Source organism: Lutra lutra, chromosome 2, assembly GCF_902655055.1.
Source record: "Lutra lutra chromosome 2, mLutLut1.2, whole genome shotgun sequence".
Lineage (NCBI taxonomy): Eukaryota > Metazoa > Chordata > Mammalia > Carnivora > Mustelidae > Lutra > Lutra lutra.
The window spans coordinates 152,981,091-153,000,933 of NC_062279.1; the positions used below are offsets into that span (position 1 = coordinate 152,981,091).

A 19,843-nucleotide genomic window follows, 5' to 3' on the forward strand; every position below is an offset into this window, starting at 1 on the left:
GCCTGTCTTTACACACACACACACACACACACACACACACACACACACACACACACCATCCAACCAATCAGGCCACACCAAACCATGGGCCCAATGTTTCCTGAATACTTGGTGCACTTGCTCACTCCCTTCCTGCTTTTGATCCTGCTGTTCCCCTTATTTGGAATGCTCTTCCAGTCCTAGTGTGCCAGGCACACATCTGCTCATCCTTTAAGATTCAGCTCATATGTCATCTTCTCCTTGTTGGTGTCATTGGTCCTCTCATCATTGTCCACATTCCCCACCCTTTCATGGATGTTCATGGAGAAAATAGATCACCACTCCCAGGTAGTGTATGTATGTGTCAGCATTGTGCTGAGGCTGTGTTATTATTTCACATCTCGATATACTGAGAAAATGATGTACTTATACTACAGTGCCCTTGGAAAACTAGAGAGGCTTGGAACCCCAGCAAGTCTGTCCGCAGCAGGTTCCAACTGCCTCTTCAGCTTCCAGGACCAATGGGAAACTGGCCTTAGGTAGACGGACTCTGTAAAGATTCATCTCCCTTTTTTCCACAAGAGTGCCAAGAGAAATGTGAGGCCACCCTGGATTCTCATGGTACAAATAGGAACATGAGGCTTAGGTGGGCCAAGTTCCTCTGCAAATGCCCCAAGCTCTGGAGGATAGAGCCTGAACTGGTGGTGGGTCTGTTGTAGGTTAACCTCCCAGCAGAGTATTCTGGATGTTGCCTTAGATTCTGGGACATGAATCTGTCTCAATCTACATTGTGAGGGGAAGACACAGCCCTATTATTCCATGTACCTCCATGTCCCCATTATCCATAGCAGTTCTTGGCATAGTGTAGGTGTTTTTATCAGAATTGTTGAAAATTTCAACTTTAACTAGCTTAAAAGACAAAAGCACTTACTGGGCAGTGGAAGGAGTCAAGTTAGTTCGCATACACATAGATTCAAAGATTTAAAAGTCTCTTCTCGGTCTCTATTTCCCTCTGAATCTCTGACTGTCTCTCTTACATTCTTTCCCTCTCTGTCTTCTCAGGCAGGGTCCTTCCATTTGTCTTAGAAAAGAACATGACCTTTCATCCTAGCACCATATGAGTGCCCAGGAGAACTCTTGACAGCCCATCCTTGGTACATTCCCTGAGCCTGTTGCAGGGAGCAGAGAAATGAGATAGACAGCCCATCAGAAGCACAGGGAGTGGAGGATGGGTAGTTCTCAACAAGAAAGAGGGCTTCTGTTTTCCAAAGAAGGAGGAAAGGCGGACAAAAACAACCCATCTACATTTCAACAGGTTCTCATTTAATGGCAACAAATGCAGATAATAACTTATACTGTTATTTCACAGCTGTTGACTAGCATATTGAGAAAGTCTCCCTTCAGGCTAGGTAGGACTTAGCTCATTAAGGAAGCCATATCAGATCCATGGAACAGAACTGTTTCTAATCTGTTTGAGGATCAATAAGTAAACTAGTTGCCTAAGGAGAAGGTTTGTGACAGGAGAAGGTGGAAGATCTCAAAGTCAGAGAGAGGTGTTGAATGCAAAGCTGAGGGCTTTATTCCACAGGCTGAGGATGACCAATATGCAACCCAGGAACCATCACTATCTTTCCAGTGTCCTTGGCAGACATTACCAGTAGGGTGTGCAGAGCACTTGTGCTGAGCCTGGAAGCAGCCTCAGAAGTCATTGCAACCCATTCCTCCAGAAAGCCATGAGTCATCTACCAGTGTTGGCATGAAGGACAAAACCTACCTGCCATCCTGCCATCAATGGGGCTTTTGAATATTTCCAGTGTTTTTCCACAGAAATATGAGCAAGCTCACACTTTAGAGAATCCACAAGGCTCACAAAAGAAAATGAAACTGTATCAGGAGTGGGACTTACATTGAAGACTTCCCTTTCCTTCAACATTTTAATTCGAACTAAATAGCCCTTGAGAAAAGGAAAAGTAAGTAGCATGTGTAGCCCAAGGTCATGTGTCTTTCACCAACTAACCCCCCCAATGGAGATGGGAAATAGAAGTCAGGGTATAGAGAGGAAGCCAGCCAAGAGAGTGTTAAGAACCAGAAATCTGAACACTGCCTCAACGTCATCAAGACTGTCTCTGCTGGAGAGTTGAAGGTTAGAAATAGTCCCCTAACAAACTTTTCTCATCATTTCATCAAGGTGGCGAGACATCATCCACATTTTACATTTGAGGAGAGAGAATTAACATATTAAGTGTTTTTCCCTCATGGTGCCTATATGATGATGGTAATAGTGGTGGTGGTGGTGGTGGTGATGGTGATGATGATGATGATGATGGTGGTGATGATTTTGGTGGTGGTGGTGATGATGTGATAATAATTCACAAGTACTCTCACCGTGCTTCTATATTTCAAGCATCATTCTGAAAAGTTATCTTACTTTATTTGTACAACAGCCCTATTATTACTTCCATTTTAGAAATGTAGGAACCAACCTACACCAAAGGTAAGAATTAGACAAGTTACTTCAACCTGGAAAGTAGGTATTTCAGCTGCATGTGAGGGAGAATTATGCCTACTTCCTAGGGTTTTTTGTGCTCAAATATGATGCGTACAGAAAGTGCCTTACCCAGTGATTGACACACGATTATAAATCTCATGTATGAAAGACACTTCTAGTATTTTAGAAATGAAGTAACATACTTGTACATTTAAAAACTCTCCCTCTTTCCCCTTTATTCTGCTAAAGTAAAAAAAAGTACAAGTTTTAGATTTATAGAAAAAAACAGAACCCCTGCCCCCACATCTCACCCAGGTTGGCCTATCATTAATCTCTTACATTACTATACTACACACAGAAAAAGTATTGGACCAATATCGACACATCATTATTGAAGTCCATATGTTATTCAAACTCTTTAGAATTCACCCAGTGTCCTTTCCGAAGTTTTAAACAAGCTACTTTTTTGGCCACTTTTAAGTTCACAGCAAAATGGGTGGAAAGTACGTAGAGGTCCCATCTTCACACATGTACAGAAACCCCCCACTGCCACCATCCAGCACTGAAGTATACATTTGCTGCAATGTATGAACCTACATTGACATATCGTGGTGACCCACAGTCCATAGTTTCAGGTGTAGTTCACTCCTGCCATTCTACACACTGTGGATTTTGATATATGTAATGACGTGTATCCACCAATATGGTCTCATAGAGAACAGTTTCACTGCCCTGAAAATTTGCTGTATGCCACCTGTTCATCCCTTTCTCCATAACCCCTGCTTATCACTGGTCTTTTTCCTGACTCCATAGGTTTGCCTTTTCTGGAATATTATATTGTTGGAACCATACAGAATTTAGTGTTTTCAGATTGGCTTCTTTCACTAGCTTTATTACTTTAAGGTTCTTCTGTGTCTTTTCATGGCTTGAAAGCTCATTTCTTTTTGACACAGAGTAATATACTAATATCTGGACATGCTACAATTCATTTATCTATTTACCTATTAAGGACATCTCGGTTGCTCCCATGTTTTGGGTAAATAAATAAATAAATAAATAAGAATAAAGCTGCTATAAACACTCATGGTTTTATTGCACCCATAAGTTTTCAACCTCTAATGGTCTTTTCTGCCCTGGATGCCTGCCAATGTTCCACAAGGCATTTAAGAGTCTTGACTCCTTAGGCTTCTTCGACCATAATGATGTGGCTGTTCCTTGTTTCTGATGACCTTGAGAGTTTTTAGGAGGAGTGGGCAGGTATTTTGAGACTGTGTCCCTTTTTGGAGTTTGTCTGGTGTTTTTCTCATGATCAGATTGGGGTAATGTCATTCTTCTCTTCATCAAAGATTTAAATGATGGATGTCAGGTTTCCTTGGAGGTTCTATGAAGTCTGAACGTAATTGGTGACCACCTACAGGTTAAGGCTGGTGGTTGAATGCAGGTGATTTCAAGTTCAAAGACTGATTTTACTCTCATGTGTTTGTTACTGCAATATCATTCCTTGACTTAGGAAGCTGGTACTTGTGGTGCAGGTGTCAGAGATTCCTCAGTGGGTGCAATTTGGTTGCGAGGTGAGCTTTAACTGCAGTAATACCAGGCCAAACTTGGTAAAAAACCAGTCCCTCCTTCAAAAGTGAAGATTCAGAACAGATTCAGAAAATGCTGAGTAATTGCATCAAAGTGATATTAATTTATAGGGTCAGGTCATGTGCATTAAAAACTTACTGTCAGAAAATAAAGAAATTGTCTGGAAAACGTTAACTAAAATCTAACCAGTCTGGAAAAAAGTGTTCATCTTAGCTCCACTGAATCATATTTGCATTCCAAATTTAAAATCCTCATTAGTCATAAGATTTCAGAATTCCTGTTCAGCAAATCAATTAATACTTAGTGCTGAAGTTTTCCTTTAGAAAAATAAGAGACAGTGAAAAGTTGATAGTAGAGTATTTGGTATGAATGAAAATTGAAAGCCTGTAAAGTTTATTTACTTTAATAAGACATCTAGATTCACACACCACAATTTTGAACCCATTTTATAAGAAGTTATGTGCTATGTTTGGCTTTTATTCTAAATCCATCTAAAAAGAAATGCACCTTTTTTGCTGCAGTTTAAACTATACGAAATTACTGTTTATAGTAGATCAAAAGTGGTAGAATATCAGCAATTTCAAATGAATCTAACTAATAATGTTTTTTTTTTCTTCAAGTAATAGGGCTGTTTCAAAGTCTTTTATGTTATTATAAATTTAAAAATTTTATTTTATTTTTTTAATGTTCCATGACTTTTTATTTATTTTTTATTATGTTCAGTTAGCGAACATATAGTACATCATTAATTTTTGATGTAGTGTTCAATGTTTTATTAGTTGCATATAACACCCAGTGCTCATCACAACACATGCCCTCCTTAATACCCATCACCTGGTTACCCCATACCTCTACTCCCTCCCTTCTGTAACCTTCAGTTTGGTTCCTGGAGTCCAGAGTCTCTCATGGTTTATCTCCCTCTCTAATTTCTTCCCCTTAAGTTTTCCCTCCCTTCCCTGTGGTCCTCCATGTTATTCCTTATATTCTACATATGAGTGAAACCATATAATAATTGTCTTTCTCAGCTTGACTTATTTCACTTAGCATAATCCCCTTCAGTTCTATCCATATCAGTGAAAATGGTGGGTATTCATCCTTTCTGATGGCTGAGTAATATTCTATTGTATATATGGACCACATCTTCTTTATCCATTCATCACTTGAAAGACATCTTGTCTCCTTCCCCAGTTTGGCTATTGTGGGAATTGCTGCTATGAACAGTGGGGTGCATATGGCCCTTCTTTTCACTACATCTGTATCTTTGGGATAAATACATAGTAGTGTAATTCCTGGGTCATAGGGTAGCTCTATTTTAACATCTTCACAAATCTCCATACTGTTTCCCAGAGTGGCTGTACCAGCTTGCATTCCCACTAGTGTAAGAGGGTTCCCCTTTCTCCACATCCTCATCAACATTTGTTGTTTCCTGTCTTGTTACTTTTTGGCATTCTAAATGGTGTAGGGTGGGACCTTATTGTGGTCTTGATTTGTAGTTCCCTGATGCCTAGTGATGTTGAACATTTTTTCATGTGCCTGTTAGCCATTTGTATGTCTTCTTTAGTGGAGTGTCTGTTCATGTTTTCTGCCCATTTCTTGACTGGGTTACTTGTTTTTGGTGGTTGAGTTTGATAAGTTCTTTATACATCTTGGATACCAGCCCTTACCTGAAATGTCCTTTGCAAATATCTTCTCCCATTCCGTGGGTTGCCTCTTAGTTTTGTTGACTGTTTCCTTTGCTGTGCAGAAGATTTTTTGTTTTTTAGCATTTTATAACAAACTCTCCAGAAAGCAAGTTCATAGATCACCTCTAGGTTTTCATTTTCCATATCTTTGTTTTTAAGGAAAACATTATAAAACAGGTTGAATATGCTTTAAATACATCTGCTTTTATTTGAATAACATTTCTGAAGCACTCAGAAAAAAAGCTAGTAGAGCTTTTGAATTTTCAGTATGTCACAAAGAGAGCCAGTTGCCACCCTGGAAAGCTGGCAAAGGGAGAAGGCAAGTTGATCTTTCTTAGTGTTATCCTTGTGAGCCACCAGGCATGTGGGCATATATGCATTTCACTTCTGTCACAGTAGGAGGTGAAGATGTTACAATGAAAAGCACACCCAGGACAAGTGGATGGCACTCACACCCAGACAGCAAAGTACCCTTGCTGGGCTGTTGAGGGGAAAGTCAGAGATGAGCAGGGGAAAAAGACAATAGTTGGCTCTAGGAAGAACAGGATTGCCCTCTAACCAGATGGCATTCATTCTGCTACTCAATCATCCATTCATCCTGTCATTCACTTTTTTTTCCCCATATATCTAGAGAGCACTCATGAAACACCTAAGGACCCAAGCTCTCTCTGTTATTGCCCAGAATGTAGTCAAGGTGACATGATCCTTGTCCTCAAGGAGATGCAGACAGTATAGGGAAAGACAAGGATCTCAATCATGACAATTGAGGGGTAATTGCTGTGTAGGAGGGAACCTGGGGTGATCTGGGTGGGAACATCTAACCTATTCAGAGGCAGAGAGAATTTTTTATGAGCCTACAACTGGTTAAAGGACACTCAACAGCTGGAGGAAAAGGAATGTCATTTATTCGATCCTGACTCATTATTGCTCTATGCCAGTTGTTAATATCAGTTTAGGAAATCAAAGTGAATAGGATTTGATCTTTGTGCTCAAGGTGGGCTGGTTTAGTCTGTGGCTCACTATCTGATGAGGGCTAAGGGCTGGAGTGGTGACACCTGTCACTTCCAAATATTAATCACCAGTGGTTTTCATTTTTCCACAGAATAAAGTCTTAATTTCTGAAGGCAACATATAGAAACTTACTCTTTTGAATCCCAGCCAGATTCGGTCCAGTATCCATCACCCCCTATAGTCTTGTCCTTGGGTTGCAGTTATATTTGAGTGTTCATTCTTCTGCCCAAATTTCAGGCAATTTTAAAAGAATCAAACTCTGCCAAATGGCTACTTTTGTCTCAAAATTCCATTCTATCATTGTCTACTTGGCAAATAGTCATTCTGATTTCCTGTGCCCACCAAAAAAAAAAAAAAATTAAAAAAAAATCTATGGTTCTTTATCTGGATTCCCCTAAATTTTTACAGATTTTGCTGTTATAATAGTTGACTTGTCATTATATTTGGTCCACTTATGTTCTTGCCACTGTCATCATCCTGGGAATTGACATCCCTAGTCTAGGTCTCAAGCTTGAACCTTAGAAAAAAGTTAGCATATAATCTTTGGATTGAATTGGATTTTGTGTTTTTTGAGAACCATCTGCTTTCAGTAATAGGAACTAATTAATTAGGTAATTAATTAGTTAAATGTAAACTGTTAAAGAAAGTTGAGAATTTGGGGGAAATTTCTTATAAATCATGGATCCATGGGTTGGGAGACCAGTCCCACAGAGTTGGGACCTGAAGCTCTGTTCTCACATTGCATCTCAGTTTTCGCTGCATGTGTTCTTTGTTTTCTCTCCCTGCTTTTCTCCACATGGTTGGAAACATGGATGTCAGCAGCTCTGAGCTGAGCTGCCTTGTGGAAGTCTCTGGGGAAGACTTTGATAAATTGGGCTTGAGTCACGTTCCTGCCATTGGACTCCTCCACCCTGGCAAAGAGCAGGATTCTGGGGTGAACAGCCCAGCACCTAAACATGTGGTTGGATTTACAAAGGAACAGTTGTTCTCTAAGAAGGGAGAGCTGTTCTCAGCATGGAGGGACTCTGTAGGTTTCATGTCTGCCCTGGAAGAAAGTCATGGGTAAGGCAGATGAGGAAGTGGGCAGGAGGGCATTCTAGATTCATTCCAGAGCAATGGCTCCCCATCTTCCCAGGCAAGAGGACTGTTTATGAAACCCACAGCCTGGACAGACCCACCACAGCACTCACACATTTACTAAAAGTGCTCGAGCAACATTGTGGTGAGGGTGACAGCAGCTGTGATGTGAGCTATTACTGCACACAGTTTGCATGATGAGCTCACCCGGGGCCTGCTCAGCAGATAGGTGCTAGTCTTATCCACATGCAGTGAGGAGGAAATGAAAGACCACAGACAGCTAGTGACTGGTGAAGTCAGGGCTCCAAAAGGGTCACAGAAACACTAAAAAAAAAAAAAAACCGGTGCATTTACCCCAGGCTGCTGTTAAAGGTGCCACAAAGCCCATGGAAATTTGGTAATCTATTTGCATCTGATTAACCACAATGCTACCTACTGTCATTTGAGCATGAGCTGTGCATCTATTTACAAGAGGTCTTTATCGCAATAGTATCAGGAGTGGTCGTTACTTTAAACTGAATGAACAGTGAGCAAACTGGCCAAAAGTCATTTCTCTCAGTTGCACTGGATCTCCTGCTCTAGGGACAGCTGGCTTTCTGTTTGGAGAGAAAAAGATGAAAAGTGACACCGTAATTCCAAACCAAGCTTGATACCACCTGAGTAAAGGATTCTAGAAGAATGCAGGAGGAGAACCTGGTGAGACTTCAGTTTGCGGCCTGGCCTGGCGTGGCTCCGGGGACAGACCGGAAGGAGAAGGAGAGGCAGAAAGAGAACAGGGATCCCTGAGAGGTGTGGGGTGGGGGTGAGTACTGGAGATAGTTGGAGAGGGGTGTCTCCACACAAACTTGGTCACTATGTTTAATAGGTCCGAAGTTTTTCCAGCTCTGACTTCTAGAGCATGGACACATATGACTTCAGGACAACATTGAAATATTATATTTCTCTATTTGAGAGAAAGAGAGCGTGAGTATGAGTATGCAAGAGTAGGGGGAGGGGCAGAGACAGAGGGAGAAGCAGACTCCTTGCTGAGCCAGGACCCCAGGAACAAGACCTGAGCTGAAGTCACACACTTAACGAACTGAGACACCCAGGCATCCTGAAAAATATGTATTATTATTTTTTTAAAGATTTTTATTTATATATTTGACAGACGGAGATCACAAGTAGGCAGAGAGGCAGGCAGAGAGAGAGGAGGAAGCAGGCTCCCTGCTGAGCAGAGAGCCCGATGCAGGGCTCCATCCCAGGACCCTGGGATCATGACCTGAGCTGAAGGCTTTAACCCACTGAGCCACACAGGTGCCCCCAAAATATGTATTATTAAACGACCAGAGAGAAGACCTGCCAGTTGCCTCCCAGACAGCAACCGACTTGAGCTCTTCAGGCAGAAAGAAGTCCTTCCGCGGATTCCCCTGTGCTGATTATAAGCTGCAATCTTTCAGGAGCTCACAGACCCAGATAGATCTGCAAGTGGATGGGCAGCAAGGATTTTTCATTCTCACATTTTTTCTTAGCCACTTTATTCAAAGCAGTTAGTCCCCAGCCATAATATATGCACCTCCCAGGCAGGTCCGAAATCCTTCCTGCAGATGGTGGGACAGTTGTTAAAAGGTGAGTAACTTGTCTGTGCTTAATCTGCCCCATGTTCATATAAACTTTGAATCACCAAGTGTGAGAGGAGGAGTGTGTATTAGAGATGAGAAGGTCAAGACCATCAGTTTAAATTCATCAGTTCAATTAACCTGATAGATTTCCTGTACGAAACACAAACAGATTGCGTCCCATTCACAAGGTTCTACAGCCTGTGAAGGACCAGAGTGCATCAGCTGGGTAATGCCAGTTGCTTTCACAATGGCACCCAACCCTGTGAGCTTTACACACTGAAAACTCCTTTCTTCCTCCCGTGAATCCAAAATGGGTGTTTCCATCGTGGATTATCCTGAACAAGATTCAGTTGTTGCCTCTGGAAGCCCAGCCTTGTCAGACTTCCGACTGCAGCTATATTGATTACACATTTTGGCAGGATTCTGTCTTGGACATGGCTAGTGCCTTTTGCTCAATCTCTTTGTCACAAAGTGTCAAAGATCATTTGTTGGCCAGCTCGCCTGGCCCTGCAAACATGTTTACTGTCCTGCCCCACAGGCACCTGAAGGCTCACACTCTTGCACCCTGAGGGGGCCTGCAGTGATGACGTCAAACTGATGGGCTCCCATGGAGAGCAGAGAGCAGCAGCTTAGGAGTGGAGTCCTGGGGGGACAACCTCCAGTCAGTTCTCAGAAGGACTGTGGACTGAGGCTCAGAGATGGATTCCCGAGACAGTAAAGGAAAAGTCACACCCCCTATAGACCTCACAAACCTAGTGGGAAGCCTGGACTTAGTTGGGCTCTTTGGGGACAGGAGACAATATGGGCCTCATCCCATAATTTGTTGAACCTGGTGTTCAACCTGACCAGAAAATCAGCCCAATCTTCCCGGGAACCTGGGTAGCAGGTGTGCAAGAGGCAGCCCCATGGGCCACCTACCCGAGGCCTGTAAGCCCCAAGGACCTGGTGGAATCCAGTGATCTGACAGAGGGAAGTGTGCTGAGTGGAGCCTCTGGCAGTTGAGAGGCACCTGTGCCCAGAATCAACCTGTGGGCTCCTCCTTCCTGCACACATGGCTCCCTGCTGTGCAGCACTTGACACGCTGCTGCTGGCCTACTGCTGGACCCTTACGGAGAGCGAGTGGCTGAGGGACGACTGCCAGACATCACTGTGTCCAGGTGTCCCCCTCCTGTATTGGGCCCCTCAGATCCTGGGAAAGCGAACATTTTTTATTTCTCATAAAACCTGGAAATGGAACATCTCGCAATAGCAAGTCAGGTCCCAGAGACAGGTGCTCATCACTCAAGAAGGTGGTGCCCCATGTTTAGGGACCCATCGTATCTCCCTTGATGACTCACCTGGGAGCATTTGGCTCCCTGGAGATGGCTCCCAGGAAGGTCTGAGGATGCCTGGGTCTGGTTTCCTGAAGGCTCATCTCGGTAGAGGCCGATGGAGTCCCCTGGGGGCAGCAGCGCTGCAGTGCTAGTGACAACTCTGGTAGAAAATGAAGGGCTAAATTCAAAGGCACTTGCCTTATTTTAGATAATACTCTTAAGGGTCAGGCATGCCTTTATCATCTGTCCTCGGCCCTGGCCAGCAACCTAACTGGTGGTGAACAATGACATGTGAATTAAAGACAGCCATGGAGCTTTCTGATGAAACATTTCCCATACCTGATGAGGGTGCCCACGGGGAGGTGCAGGCTGAGATGAGCCCGACTAACAATGGGGCTGTTCGGGCCTGAATGGTGGCCTGTGCTCTTACCTGGGCAGAGGAATCCCTCTACTAACTGGATGGGCGCCAAGGATCAGCCTCATCGGCAAGACAAGGAGATCGAAATGGCCTATCAGGACTATCGTACCTGTTGGCAGTTGAACTGATTTTCTTTCCTTTTATTCTTTTTTTTTTAATGTTTATTGGCCATTTGTTGAATGTTTGTGATGTTCCTCCTGATTTTCTAAGATGAAGCAAGAACCCTAATAGCTCTAAAAAGACGCCTTGCAAATAGATTACACACATCCTCTGCTGCCATCTTGTGGCAACTTCTGGCTTCTTGTGGCTTTTGCGCCAACCCAAGAAGCCAAGTTTTGTGGGAGTGGCAGATTCTGGGCACACTAGAGAAGCCCTCGAGACCAAGCTCTGCCGTACTTTGGATGTCTGAGACATTTACTGCCCAAGACATATGCTGCCCAAGGGGTCCTGACAGTGGACTAATGGACATGACATTCAGTAGACATTATGGATTCCTTCTCTTTCTCAGATGATGATGTCATCAAGAAGTAGAATGGACTTTAAAAGACCTGACTGGGCATGACTGCTGGATAGACCATGTTACCAGCACTGTAGACTCGCCACAGAGAAGACAGTGCAGACACAATGCAGCTGGTCCTCAAAAGGACCAATGCAACAATGGCTGCTCCCTTCTGCGTCTGCGCCTCTATGACTAGGAGCTGTCACCAGCGATCGGAACACAGATCTCTGCTATCTTTCCTCAAGGACAGGGTCCTTTTGGATGAAATGCATGTAGAGCTGTATTCATAGTCCTCAGCCAGGTTGTACATGAGATTTACATGTGATATATCCCAGAAAATGATTCTGTTAATCTAGGGCAGTGTTTCTCAATCTTGGTCATCTATTAGAATCACCTGAGGAAATTTTTTTTTTTTTTTAAGATTTACCCATCTTTTTGAGAGACAGAGTGAGTGTGAGCAGAGAGGGGCAAAGGGAGAGGGAGAAAGAATCTGAAGCAGGCTCCTCACTGAGCACAGAGCCTGATGCAGGGCTTGATCCCACAACCACAGACACCATGACCTGAGCCAAACCCAAGAGCCGGATGCCCAGCAGACTGAGCCATCCAGGCACCCCTCACCTGAGAAAATGTAAAACTTCACATATTTGGGCCACACCCCTAGCCAATTATATCAGAATCTCTAAGGACGGGACCTAAGTATCAACCACGTGAATCTATTGTGTGGGAGGGGATGGGCATCATTGCGTGAGATAAAGAGACAATTTATGCTTACAAGCAGTGGAGTATTCATGTGTTCTTAAATAAAGACCAACATAAAATGAAGAGGGAGATGAGTCACTATTTTGTATGTGTCTAATAAAATTTGTCATTTTTCTGTCTTTTGTGATTTGGGTTAAGTTAGTTTCTGTGTTTATAGGTGCTCTCCTTCAAATTCACTTCCCTGTCTGGCTATTTGCTATTGCTGCTTTGTGATGGTGCTGGCTTGCACGGTGTTCCCCCTACCCACCCCCAAATTCACATCCACCTGGAACTGTGAATCTTTGGAAAGAGGTTGTCTGCAAATGTGATGAAATAGATATTGTCTGCAAATGTGATGAAATAGATATGAGGTCATTCTTGACGAGGACGGGTCCTGATCCAATGACTCCTTAGAAGTAGAGGGAAATTTGGACACAGGCACCCAAGGGCAGACTCCATGTGAAGACAGAGGCAGAAACTGGAGTGGTATGTTGGAGGAACGCCGTGCATTGTCACAATCATCAGAGTCAACCAGAAAGGCGAGGAACAGATTCTCCAACAAACTTTCTCTTCGGAAGGGGATTTCAGGGCTCGGGCCTCTAGAACTGGGAGAGAAGACGCTCCTGCTGCGTGAAGCCACCCACTCTGCTTGTTACAGTACTTCTAAGAAAAGGACACAGTGATGTAACTAATACCTATCATATCAGAATATTTGTCAATAAGAAGATCAGAGTCAGATTTCCAAAATCATTCTTTTATTGTTCACACACACACACACACAATCTGTGATTTGCTGAACGTTCTCTAACTACAAGTCTAAGTTCCCAAGGAAGGAAGTGGGACACAATTCACATCTTGCTCCCAAAGCTAACCTGGAAATCCAATGAAGGTATTACATATTGAAATTTTCATCGAAGGCTCAGATGATTAAAGCAAAAGTTCTAGAGATTAATAAGAAATAGGTGTACACGGTTTTTCACTCTTTGGCGCATGAGCGCATGTTGCATATAAAATCACTGAACTCTGTAAACTCCGGGAGGGAAGGGTTTCTTTTCCAGAATTTGGAGGTGCTGTAGGTCAAGAACTCGTGCCGTTGGGTCTGTTTAAAAACTTTGTTCATACAGTCTGAGTGGAATGATGTCTATGAAAACCAATATTACCATTTTCCATACTGCAACAAAAATAAATATACCAAAAACACCACGTTACCTCTAAGATGAAGGATTTATATCATGGGTTACAAAGGCAATGTAATGGTCATGAAAAGTACATGACAATTTGTAAAATCTACAAAGAAGGTAAAAAGGTATATTCACATTCTGCTCCCTTTAAAACCAAGTACTGAAACAACCATTTTAGAGATAAATAAACTGAATGTATAAAATGTCATTTTACATTCATTTACATTGGTTGAATTATACATTCAACCAGCATTTCTTCAGTACCTTGTGTGTGCCAGCCCTCATTTTAAAAGACATCAGCATTGATTTTTATCTGGGCATATCTAATGTCATTATGTAATTTTAAGATGTTATTAATTCTGTTGTATAAGCCCATCAAATGTTAATTATGATGCCCTCCCCAGTCCCATCTGATGAATACGGTTTTAAAAAAGAAAAGTCTTACTTTTTGGCGATACAGTTTCAGCACTATAAAATACTAGAAAGGGAGATACAATTATTTTTTTTTAAATTATGATTAAAGCTCAATAGCTGCATCCCCCATATTTTTTACTCTGATACGGATGCGGGCAGAGTAAATTCAGGAGAGTCACAGGTCGAGAGGGAAGAGAGAGAAGTAAAAATGAAGCATACAGGGTCACCACAGAGTGAAGCGTAGGCTACAGAGTCAAAATGAAAACGAGTAAAAACAGTTATAAAGTAAAGTGCCAAGTCCCCAAGACAGAGGAACTGCAAACAAGAAACAAGAAGGTTGGTTAAGGACGCTGAGAGGAGTAAGCGAGAGGGAAAACATCGTTAAAACAAGCACAAGAAAGTCGATACAAAGAAGACTCCTGAACAGAAGTGACCCCCTACTTAAAAAAAGACCAAGCGTAATTTCATCAGAGCTCATCTTCCGCAAGCTCTCTGAGGTCAGTACCACTTAGAAAATGCCCCCCCCACGCCCCTGAACTCTGCAGAAATTTGTCTACTTACTCATCGTACACGTCCTCGGAGTCCATTCGACGATAGTACTTGGCCAGCTTCACAGCGAAAATGATGGCCGGGAGTAAAAATACGGTCGCTTTCCCTATGCCAAACCAGAACAAATTCTAGGGAAGAAAAAAGAATCGGGAGGATTACGTGCCTGAAGATGGGGGAATGGGAAACAGCAGTTGTTGGGGGGTGGAAATCACTTCCTTTTGCAATTGTTTTTTAAGGAGTTCGAATTTCGTTCATGGAGACCATTTGTGAACTAAATACGAGTCAGTCACTGTGTGAGACACTGTGTTTTACTGTAAGTCTTGAATCGGTCTTATTATTATATTTATTTTACAAATGAGGAACAGTGGCAGGAGGTGGAGAAGCAAGGGTTTGAATCTAGAATCCCACAAGATGGCGTTTCTTTGCTGCCAAGGAGAAGAGCAGGGCCCTCCAGCCAGCCTGAGCTTAATCCCTTTCATGAGTTGTGTGATGTGCTAATTCACCTTTTTGGCCCATCAGAACAGCAGGACCACTGCATCCTCATCCCAAGACAGCACAGTGTGGAAAAGGCAGTCTTACAAGGCTTTCAATAAACATTCCATATTTAATTTAACCAATTTTAGGGCAGATCATAGGCTACTTTGTCTAAAAATCCGCTTAAAGTATTTCCCAAAAATAGTTGCCAACATTCGTACATCGGATTCACATAGGAGCTAGGGTTTATGTCCTTTCTTGAAAAGGCTGAAGTTCAATCTCATAACACGGAGGCCCCCTCCCTACAAGGCGAACATACTGGTCAGTCTGGAGTCTAGTTTCCTGACAAAATCAATGCCCAGAGTTCTTTCTTACGATTTAGACCGCCTGGCTATAAAGCGGTAGGTGAGTGGTGGTTCTTCCATCGAGAGGGGCATCGATCCTCAGTTTGCCCATAGCACCCTGATAGCTTTTGTAGGGGTGACACCCAACACTGTCTAACCTCACTCACCAATCACAACGGACGCAGCTGGGAACAACAAGCATGACCCTGTGGGCATCGTGCCCCGGCTAGCATCTTACACTTAGCCGACTTCGGAGATACACAGTCTGCCGCTGCCTTAGGATGGTGTGGTCAGTAACACTAGGGCCACCTCCCCGGGCCACCTCCCCACCCCACCACGAGACAAAGGCAGCTTGAATGTCACAATGCCCACCCCCCCAATGGCTTAGCCACTGCAGTTCTGCTCTTCTCCTGATGGGATGAACTGTCAAATGGCAGTGGCCCCTCTTGGCCCAGAATTTCCAGTAAATTTGTTCTTCTTCCCCATCCCCCAACATCCTTTTATTGGCAGGTTTCTATGCTAAACTTGTTTTGAGAGGTTTTGAAGATTGATGACAACCATATCCTTTTACTGGAAGCTGCCATAATTCTTCCAGGAACAATCAAGACATAAAAGAAACATGTTAGTCAGTCTGGAGTCTTTTTTCTTAGCAAAATCAATGCCCAGAGCTCTTTCTTACTATTTAAACCACCCAGCTATAGAGCTCCAGTCTACATCTTCCTGAGCAGCCTCCAGGCCTCCCCTCCACTGGGCCCCAATTATTTGTGGAAAGGCATCTGATGGTTGGGTGATTTGAGTAGCTGGGGAAGGTGGTGAACACTGGATGCGAGGAGATCAGTTCAGAATCACCGAGGTTAGCTCAGCACACCTAAGGAGGGTTCAAACAAAGCCATCAGGGAGGGTCCAAGCAGCAGGACAAAGGAGTTAGAGGCTGGGGAGGAGGGAAGGTGGTGAGGAAGCCAAGCCTTAGGACCTGCACGGGTGAGAGAGTGCAGGAGTGCTTCTGTTCAGGTGTAAAAGTCCATCCTGCAGACAGACGGTCATGTGAATGTGGGACAGGGGATTGGACAGATGGAGTGATACAGATGTACTTCAACAAAGAGCTGTCTGATCATCATTTATTCAATTGCCTACACCAAGCAATGTGCCAGATGACAGGGACTCAGCAACACACAGGCCCTCTGCTCAGGGAGTCAAGAGTCTAGAGTGCACCGCAGAGGACATATCTTAATCAAAGAACCATACAAATGTTCAATTCAAACAGCAATAGCACCTCTAAAGGAAAAGCATGGTGCTCTGTCAGAGTGTAGAAAAGGGACCCCAATCTAGGTGGGATGATCAGAAAAGGCTTCCTGGAAAAAAATACATGTTTTTTTTTCCCCCATGTGTTTTTTTAAAATTAATTATTTTTATTGTCATATAATGTATTATTTGCCCCAGGGGGTACAGGTCTGTGAATCATCAGGCTTACACACTTCACAGCACTCACCATAGCACATACCCTCCCCAATGTCCATAACCCAACCACCTTCTCCATACCTCCCCTCCCCCAAGCAACCCTCAGTTTGTTTTGGGAGATTAAGAGTCTCTTATGGTTTGTCTCCCTCCCGATCTCATCTTGTTTCATTTTTTCCTTCCCTACCCTCCAAACCCCCCACTCTGCCTCTCAAATTCCTCATATCAGGGAGATCATATGATAATTGTCTTTCTCTGATTGACTTATTTCACTCAGCATAATACCCTCTAGATCCATCCACATTGTTGCAAATGGCAAGATTTCATTTCTTTTGATGGCTGCATAGTATTCCATTGTATATATACCACATCTTCTTTATCCATTCATCTGCTGATGGACATCTAGTTTCTTTCCATAGTTTGGCTATTGTGGACATTGCTGCTATAAACATTTGGGTGCACATGCCCTTTCAGATCACTACATTTGTATCTTTAGGGTAAATACCCAGTAGTGTAATTGTTGGGTCATAAGGTAGCTCTGTTTCCAACTCTTTTGAAGAACCTCCATACTGTTTTCCAGAATGGCTGTACCAGCTTGCATTCCCACCAACAGTGTAGGAGGGTTCCCCTTTCTCTGCATCCTTGCCAACATCTATCGTTTCCTGACTTGTTAATTTTAGCCATTCTGACTGGTGTGAGGTGGTATCTCATTGTGGTTTTGATTTGTATTTCCCTGATGCTGAGTGAAAAGGACATGTTTGATCTAATACCAGAACATTATTCACTAGTAATAGCAAACATGTATTGAGTGTCAACGTATCAGTTATGATGTTTAAGGGCTTGACATATAATCTCTCAATGAGCCATTGAAATAGCCCACTTAGGTGATAAGTTCAATAATTTTTCAAAGTCATGGAGTTCAGAAAATGTAAAAGTAGAATCTGAATCCACAGCCTGTGTTCTCACTCCCTGATGGATTTAGAGCTAGAGTTAGTCAGGTTGGATGTGGGTGTGGAAGGGAAGACTGAGAGAGAGAGAGAGAGCGCATGCAGCCTCCAGTCCAGGTAGCAGAAAAGGCACGTGCAAAGGCCCTGAGGTGGGGACATTATGATAGATTTAAAGAAGTGAAAGAAAACATGTGTCTGGGAGAATGGCGAGAAAGGTGATCAAAGAGTGCAGAAATGTGGCCTCAATGGGAAGGGACCCAAGTACGCAGGGCCTGGTGTATTCAGTTAAGGACCCTGATCTTCACGGGAGATAACCATAGAAAGCCACTCAAGTGCTTCCAGCAGAGGAAGGAAGGTGCTCCCAGAGAGCATTGGCTCTCAGAGACCATCAGTATATATTGAGTAGTGAATAGAGCTAAAGAATACACTTGACTAATTGGAACTTATCATCCCAGTGGTAATATCTCAAGGGGCTTTTAAATAAAAAATTAAATTAAGTTTGCTATAGCTTTGGGGTTATATATCTGTATCTATATCTCTGTATATAGTTGCACTATCTATATCATCTATATCTATATCGTTGCACTAAGAATCGTTTTGAACATTGGCAATCTGCCTACTAGTGAGTGCTCCTTCTCAACTATTCTAGACAAATAGGAGTTTTCTTCATGAGGGTCTCCTGACTTCTATACATGTAAATCTAGGAAGGAACAAAGGTATGCAGCTAGGTCTTTGGCTTTTCCTAGTGTGTTAGGTATCATAACACATTCAGCTAAATTTTAGATTTTAGGTCTTGGACTCAACAACTGTAACAGACCCAAGTGCAAAACTATTTTAAATCCTAGGGTGTACTACAATCTGCCAACAAACCCTGAAGAGCGACGAGTTTATTGTGTTTCCTTATTTTGAAAGATCAAATTCTTACCATGGGGTCAATAATGTAGCTACACAGAAAGACATCCACGGCAGAGTCTAAAGCAGTGGCCACGGGTTTGCAGGCTGCAATTTGCTCAGTAATCTGTGGGGTAAGAAACACAGGAGAACTTTGAGCCATGCCCACAAAAATCCACAAGAATTAGATGTGCCATTTATCCTTGACCTGTTCTCACAAAAGGGATCTCTATACCATCTCAGATACGGAGCTGTGAGCTGTTGGCCATAGATGAGTTCAACGATGTATACAAGTAGGTGCTCAAAAGAGAGATGCTGATTCTGTCTGAGCCTGGGTTTCTGATTTCTGCACTTGTTACCCGGAACAGTAAGACCCACCCTGCCAGGCTCCCGAGAGAGTGCAGAAGTCCAGGTGTCTAGCTCAGGGTCTCAGTCTGAATTTCTTGCCTGACCCCTTTGAAATCTGACAAAGGATATGGGGAAAAAAATGGAAGTCTAATTAAACAATACTTATATTGTTTAGACTAGCGCTTGGCAAACTTTTTCTATAAAGGACCTGAGAGTCAATATTTTCAACCTTCCAGCACTTGCTGGACTCTGCCTGGGTATGGGGATAGCAGCCACAGATGATGAAGAAATGAGGATGTGACTGTGCCCCAATAAACTTGTGTTCCCAGAAACAGCGCCACCTGCTGACCCCATTTCAGAAGACTGAAAACTATGAACTCATTAATGAAGTGACAATGATTTTTTATAACCAATTAAACTAATTTTATTTCTTTTTTTAATTTAAATTAGCCAAACTATAGTACATCTCTAGTTTCAGATGTAGCGTTCAACAATTCTTCAATTATGTATACCACCCAGTGCTCATACAAGTTTAATTAATCACAAACATGCTCCAATCCCATTGACTTAAGATAATTATATTCATTCATTTAAAAAAACTTCTGAGTGCGTACAATGAGCTAGATGTTAGCTCTTTGGCGCAGGGGTGTATCCTATTTATGGGTAGGGGTTCACTTTCACCTTTTCTTCCACCTATACCTTATGAGGCAACCCACGTTAATGACCTCATTTTTTTAAAAAGATTTTATTTATTTACTTGACAGACAGAGATCACAAGTAGGCAGAGAGGGAGGCAGAGAGAGAGAGAAGAGGAAGTACGCTCCCCAAGGAGCAGAGAGCCCGATGT

The 19,843-nt window shown here is 42.9% G+C and overlaps 1 protein-coding gene across 14 annotated transcripts in view; it reads right to left on the bottom strand.

Moving 5' to 3' along the window:
* Positions 1-13,131: 13,131 nt before the first annotated feature.
* The window catches only part of PROM1 (prominin 1), a 137,805-nt gene continuing 131,093 nt past the window's right edge, over positions 13,132-19,843 (bottom strand). For all 14 annotated transcript variants that reach the window (XM_047718940.1, XM_047718949.1, XM_047718941.1 and 11 more), the window contains 3 exons: positions 18,683-18,775; positions 14,550-14,665; positions 13,132-13,564 (listed from right to left, as the gene is read on the bottom strand). In XM_047718940.1, coding sequence (XP_047574896.1) covers positions 13,510-13,564; positions 14,550-14,665; positions 18,683-18,775 — 264 coding nt within the window. In that variant the 3' untranslated portion in view covers positions 13,132-13,509. The remainder of the gene's footprint in view (positions 13,565-14,549; positions 14,666-18,682; positions 18,776-19,843) is intronic.